The sequence below is a fragment of the Gigantopelta aegis genome, chromosome 2, assembly GCF_016097555.1.
Source record: "Gigantopelta aegis isolate Gae_Host chromosome 2, Gae_host_genome, whole genome shotgun sequence".
NCBI lineage: Eukaryota > Metazoa > Mollusca > Gastropoda > Neomphalida > Peltospiridae > Gigantopelta > Gigantopelta aegis.
Window position 1 is genome coordinate 16,550,576 of NC_054700.1, and position 7,500 is coordinate 16,558,075.

Sequence of the window (7,500 nt, forward strand, 5' to 3'; positions counted from 1 at the left end):
CAGCGGACAAATCAGACATTATCCATTCTTTCACATTTGCAGTATCAAAGGCTGTGGTATGGGTTATCCTATAATTTAATTTTTAGGAAAATGTAGGCCTATAAAAAATGTCATTGCTGCTGATCAGATGGAGTAACACATGTTACGACAGCGGGTTTCTTATCTGTTTTCGTCTAAACCACGTCCTCGCGATTACCATAATCACGTTCCCACCGAGTGTGAAGGGCCGTACTTACCGAAAAGTAACTTTGGTGGGGTGAAAAGTGGAAGAGTAATATAAGCTAATTTATCTTGCAAAAAGGTCATTTTTCGTATTTTACCTGACATTGTATTTGATGTATGTGTCGCACTATGTGATTACGACGTGTAGGGTAGAGGTGGGGGTATTTAAACAAGAGCACTTTTTTTTTCTCTGAATTTAAAGGGACATACCCTAGTTTTTAAACACTAACGCAGATTGTTGACTTTTATAACCGTTTTTGATAACTTAAATCATACTTTACTTAGATTTTATTGTTTAGATTATCAATGTCCGTACATTCGAAGTGTTTTTGGTAATACTGGTGTTTTTAATGTCACAAAATGCATTTCTCATATTTTTAAAAACGCACGTGCGTCTGAGAAGTAACAGTTACGGAGTCGAGTTTTTAATCTATTTTTAGAGCGTATTTCACCATTTCAAAGTCACAAATTCATGTATCACTCAATTGTAACTTTATCTAAATGTGTTACAGGTTATTAGATTAACTAAACTTAGTGTTAATTTTCACGGGTTGAAACTAGGGTATGTCCCTTTAAAATTCGCTTAATTTATTAACCCGCTGATTCTCCCGTGCACTTGTTCATCAATCAATTGGTTCATTCATCGTAACAAATGTAAAAAAAAAATTCAGTTTTCGTAAATCGGATCACATTTCTTTGTCATCATTCACGTTCTAGTTTTAAATAATAGACTGTTTTCATGTAATTTGACATTGCAGTGTGTAGAATGCAGGTATAATAGACTGGTTTTACTTAATTTGACATTGCAGTGTGTAGAATGTAGGTATAATAGACTGGTTTTACTTAATTTGACATTGCAGTGTGTAGATTTTAGGTCTAATGCACTGGTTTTACTTAATTTGACCTTGCAGTGCATAGATTTTAGGTGCAAAGATAGTTTAATCGACACTCTAGTTACTAGCAATCGAATACGCCTTTCACGCCATAGAACTACTTTGTGTGGATGTGCTCATGAATTATATTTTGTACGCCTGCTGTTGCTTGTTTTGCTTTCTAACTCTTGTTTCTTTCCACCTTTGTTGTCTTAGATTTCAAATAGTTAAACTAGACACTAGACAGCGTGGGCTGAATTTTACGAAGCTTGTTCTTTTCTTAAGCGTAGGCGTTTAAACATTAAAGGGACTGTCCTGAATTTGCAGCCATTGTAAGATGTTTGCGACAACAGAGCCTTGTTTGCGACTGCTATTTCATACTAAATACATTTTCTTGTTTAGAATACCAGTGTCTGTATATCGAATGTGTTTACTGTCGTATACTAACGTTCGTAGCACTCGGTTTTTATTTAATTCGTGATATATATATTTTCGTACGTACGAAATTATTGGGAGGCAAAATCTGGTTTGGGTTACTACAAGCATTAGGACAACAACACCGTGTAAATACAGACACGGGGATTTTAAATAATAAAATGTATTTAATTTGTATGTTATGTCATCGAGAAGGGCTCTATTGGCCGGACACATTCTACAATGGTTTGTAAACTCAGGACTGTCCCTTTAAAAATAAATACACTGGATAGTGTAAGACATAAACAGGCTTTGTAAACTCAACCCTGTAATTGTGAAAGAATGTTTTTAATGTTAGACTAGTAAATGTATTTTTCTATATTAAATTTGTATTTAGACATTTTTTAGTTTTCAAAAGAACTACCTTACAATATTTTTACGCGCTTACATGTGTGAGTATGACGTGATGCGCGCGCGCGCGTGTGCGTGCCTGTGTGTGTTTGTGTGTGTGTGTGTGTTATGCGTATATGCGTACATGTGAGGTGTGTCTATATATGTGTGTGATTTTGCGTCTATGAGTGTGAATGTGCGTACGCCCACGCGCGTCTATGTATGTTTACGTGTGTGTAATTAAATGTTAGTAATTGTTACCATTTATTGATTACCATAAGACAGTTAGCTGCTTAAGTAGGGTTGACTAGTTCATTATGTCAAACGATTGATAGTTGGATAGTTGATTACCAGGAATTGCATTTTCTGATTTTTATACATATGTGAGGTAAGTTAATATTTGACGTTTGAATGGTAAGTTCATATTAAACGTTTCTTACATTATTCTCTACTGTACTGTACGCAGTACGTTTTCGGATTTGTTTGGGGGTTTGTGTGTGTGTGTGGGGGGGGGGGGGGGGGGGGGGGGTGTAGAACTGTCTTTTTTGAGGGGTATATCAAAGGCCGTGGTATGTGATATTCTGTCTTTGGGATGGTGTCTATGAAAGATCCCTTGCTAAATGGTAAATGTAGCGGGTTTCAGTGTCAAAATTACCAAATGTTTGACATCCAATAGCCTATGATTAATATATCAATGGGCTCTAGTGGTGTCGTTAAACAAAACAAACTTTAACTTTGACACTTTTGGGGTGGGGGATTGTGGGAGGTTTTGTGGTTTCTTTCCGCCAGGAGCATTGTTTAATAAATAAATAAAAAATTCATTAACCGACATCTCATTTAAAATATTTATATGTCATTTTATGCTGTAAATACAGTGTTTTGGTTCACTTAATAATATATAGCCTGTATTTTGGGGACGAGACGTAGCCCAGTTCTAAAGCGCTCACTTGGTGTGCCGTCTGTGTTGCATCAATCCCCATCCATGAGTCCACTGGACTATTTGTAGTTCCAGCCAGTGCACCAAGACTCGTATATCAAAGTTCGTGGTATGTGATATCCTGTCTGTGGGAAAGTGCATATAAAAGAGTCCTTGCTGCTAATGGAAAAACGAAGCTGGTTTCCTCTCTAAGACTATGTCAAAATTACCAAATGTATGACAGCCAATAGCCAATGATTAAGAGATCAATATGCTCTAGTTGTGTCGTTAAACAAAACAAACTTTAATATAGCCTGTATTCGGTTTATTGTCCACTCGTCAGATCGTTAAGGCAGAGGGGAAAGTAAACGAAGCAATGTTTGTTTAAAATACAATAGGATAAAAAAAACAATCACTGTTTAATAATAAACGCACAATCAATATGGATTATATATTCAAAATGTTTTTCGTAACCAAGGTAACAGTATTAGAAACTATCGACTCGTTATGTTACAATTCAAAGAGTTTACATTATTGCTGTTCAGACTATGTTCAAACTTGGTTGTTTCATTATCTGTCTGTTATAAGAACCAGCCCACGCCAGTTTATTTCCATTCATAAAATTACGTATGTAAGTGTAATAATTTGTAGGAAATGTATGTTCCGTTAGTTAACAGAAAACAAATTGCTTAAACAACAAACTCTTGGGTATTTGTCAAAAATTTAGTTAATTATACGTAATATCCATGATTTAATTTATATCTCTCTTTTTTACATTGCAAATGTTCCATATAAGATAAGATAACATAACATAATATAAGATAAGATAAACTGTCCATATAAACATTCCACATTTGGAACTGGATGTAAAACGTAATATCTGTACAAGCATGGTACAGGCAAACAGGACACTAAACTAATTATTGGTTAATACATGTGAGCCATCGGATTACAGGCTGGTAGGTACGGGGTTCGCAGCCCTGCACCGGCTCCATCCCAGAGCGAGTTCTTAAGGGCTCAGTGGGTAGGTGTAAGGCCACTACACCGTCTTCTCTCTAACTAGCCACTAACCAACTAACAGCTAACCTACTGTCCTGGACAGACAGCCCAGATAGCTGAAGTGTGTGCCCAGGACAGCGTGCTTGAACTTTAATTGGATATAAGCGCAAAAATAAGTTATAAATGTGTTATTATGTAATAAGAATGTAGGATAGTAGGATACAGAATACAAAACCAATTCTATCTAATATTTTTCTAGAGTATTGTGTTTTTTTGCCAAAATATTTTAGTTTATGAATATGGCGTATGAAATTATACACCAAAAAAATTCGCATAAACTCATTTTTATCTGTTCGCTAAAGTATAATATTAATTAATGCTCATATATTGTTCGTTTTTAATTAAAGGTTATTTAAGTAATTAGTCAGTTGTCATTAGTAACAAACACAAAATACATTCCTGGATGTCATGTAGATGACCTGACCTATTTTTTGTCACAAGATATTTGTGAATAAACAAATAAACAAACAAGCGAATAAATAAATAAATAAATAAATAAATATTTGTTTGTTTAGTTTAATAACACCACTAGAGTACATTCATTGTTGTATTAATCATCGGCTTTTGAACGTCAAAAATTTGGTAAATTTGACATATAGTCTTAGAGAGGAAACCCGCTACATTTTTCCATTTGTGGCAAGGAATCTTTATATGCACCATCCATGACCTTTGATATACCAGTCGTGGTGTACTGGCTGGAATGAGAATAAACAATAAATGCATAAATAAATTAATTCATTAATTAATTAACCTGCGTATAACCATACCAGTGCAAAAAAAAAACGTATAACTGAGTTATATCGTGTGATGACCCCACATAATATTATGATGAAGTAGGTATGGTCACTGTTTTACATCTTTCAGACGTGGACGGACGTAAATATGGTGTGGGACCCCAGTGAGTTTGGCAACGTGAGCAGTGTACGGGTGCGCGCAAACATGGTGTGGAAACCCGATATTCTCATGTACAACAGGTAAGGACCTGGAAACTGGAAACCCGATATTCTCATGTACTACATGTAAGGGCCTGGAAACCCGATATTCTTATGTACATCAGGTAAGGACTGGAAATTGGAAACCCGATATTCTCGTGTACAACAGGTAAGGGCCTGGAAACCCGATATTCTCGTGTACAACAGGTAAGGGTCTGGAAACCCGATATTCTCGTGTACAACAGGTAAGGGCCTGGAAACCCGATATTCTCGTGTACAACAGGTAAGGGTCTGGAAACCCGATATTCTCATGTACAACAGGTAAGGGTCTGGAAACCCGATATTCTCATGTACAACAGGTAAGAGCCTGGAAACCCGATATTCTCATGTACAACAGTAAGGACCTGGAAACCCGATATTCTCATGTACAACAGGTAAGGGCCTGGAAACCCGATATTGTCATGTACAACAGGTAAGAGCCTGGAAACCCGATATTCTCATGTACAACAGTAAGGACCTGGAAATCCGATATTCTCATGTACAACAGGTAAGGGCCTGGAAACCCGATATTGTCATGTACAACAGGTAAGAGCCTGGAAACCCGATATTCTCATGTACAACAGATAAGGACCTGGAAATCCGATATTCTCATGTACAACAGGTAAGGGCCTGGAAACCCGATATTCTCATGTACAACAGGTAAGGGCCTGGAAACCCGATATTCTCATGTACAACAGGTAAGGATCTGGAAACCCGATATTCTCATGTACAACAGGTAAGGACCTTGAGCAGTGTACGAGTACGCGCTAACATGGCATGGAAACCCGATATTCTCATGTACAACAGATAAGGACCTAGAAACCCGATACTCTCATGTACAACAGGTAAGGACCTGGAAACCCGATATTCTCATGTACAACAGGTAAGGACCTGGACATCCGATATTCTCATGTACAACAGGTAAGGACCTAGAAACTCGATATTCTCATGTACAACAGGTAAGGATCTGGAAACCCGATATTCTCATGTACAACAGGTAAGGATCTGGAAACCCGATACTCTCATGTACAACAGGTAAGGGCCTGGAAACCCGATATTCTCATGTACAACAGGTAAGGACCTTGAGCAGTGTACGAGTATTTTGACGTCAAAGAGTCTGTAAGTCAGACAGGTAGTTCGTCACTTAAGTCAGTAAATTAACCAGTGAGTCAATCACTTTAGTCAGTACGTTTAGGCAATGAACGAACCATTCATTCAATCATTGATTCATTCATTCATTTAATCAACCATTCATTCATTCGGTCGGTAAGTCATTCAGACAGTCAGTCAATTTTGCCAGCCAGATTAGGCAGTTTAGTTCGCTAGTGAGTCATTCAGTCATTTCATCCAGTTAGTCAGTCATTATGTCGGCGAATCAGTCCGCCAGTCTATCAGTCAGTTTACTAGCAATTAGTCAATAAGTTTAGACAGTCGATCAGTCAGTCAGCCTGTCAGATAATCAGTCAGGCAGCCAACCAGTTTGTCAGTCAGTCAGTCGTTCAGCCAATCGATAATTCAGACAGTGACTCACACACTCACTCAGCCAACTAGTCAGACAGTCAGTCAGCCAGTCAGTAGTCAGCAGCCAGCCAGCCAGCCAATCAGTCAGTCAATCAGCCAGTCAGTTAGCCAACCAACTAACCAACCAACCAGTTAGTCAGTCAGTTAGTCAGACAGTCAGTCAGTCTTTCATCCAGCTAATGCGTTAATCACCCAGACAGTCAACCTAGTGTCCTGTTACTAAATAACCTTTTTTCTCTCTCCCAACAGTGCAGACGACGCGTACGACAGCACATATCACACGAACGTCATCGCGTCGTCCACCGGCAAGATGCTGTGGGTGCCGCCGGGCATGTTCAAGAGCACGTGCCTCATAGACATCAAGTGGTTTCCCTTCGACGACCAGAAATGCGAACTCAAATTCGGCTCCTGGACCCACGACGGGCGACTTCTGAACCTGACCGCGGATAAGGAGTCAGGGGGAGACACGTCCAGCTTTATCCGGAACGGCGAATGGGAACTTTTAGGTACAGTATGAAAAGCCAGAAATGCAAGGTTGGATCCAAGAGAGGGGATCGGGGAGGGGGTGCTGTCCCCCTTAACAAAAATTAAAGGTCCCTTTTATGGAACAATTTACTTATTTACTTACACTTTTCATTGGAGTGCCTGGGGCGGGACGTAGTCCAGCGATAAAGCGTCTGCTTGATGCACAGTCGGTCTAGGATCGATCCTCGTCGGTGGGCCCATTGGGCTATTCTCGTTCCAGTCAGTGCACCACGACTGGTATATCAAAGACCGTGGCATGTGCTTTTCTGTCTATGGGATGGTGCATATAAAAGATCCCTTGCTACTAATGGAAAAATGTAGCGGGTTTCCTCTCTAAGACTACATGTCAAAATTACCAAATGTTTGTCACCCAAAAGCCTATATTTAATAAATCGTTGTGCTCTAGTGGTGGCATTAAACAAAACAAACTTTAATTTAAAATGTGTTTATGTCGTTAAACAAATATTCTCTTCTTTTCTTTTTCCCCAGGTCTTCCAGTGAAGAGAAACATCCTCGCATATGAATGCTGTCCCGAGTTTTACATCGACCTCACCTTTACGATCCACATACGACGTCGTACGTTGTACTACGGCTTCAACATCATCATCCC

The 7,500-nt window shown here is 38.8% G+C and overlaps 1 protein-coding gene across 1 annotated transcript in view; it reads left to right on the forward strand.

Moving 5' to 3' along the window:
- LOC121387420 (acetylcholine receptor subunit alpha-type acr-16-like) overlaps nt 1-7,500 on the forward strand; it is a 30,824-nt gene that overhangs the window by 8,324 nt on the left and 15,000 nt on the right. Inside the window, exons 3-5 of the mRNA XM_041518533.1 lie at nt 4,738-4,847; nt 6,615-6,871; nt 7,380-7,500. The exon at nt 7,380-7,500 is cut by the window's right edge and continues 74 nt beyond it. Of these exons, the coding sequence (XP_041374467.1) occupies nt 4,738-4,847; nt 6,615-6,871; nt 7,380-7,500 (488 nt within the window). The remainder of the gene's footprint in view (nt 1-4,737; nt 4,848-6,614; nt 6,872-7,379) is intronic.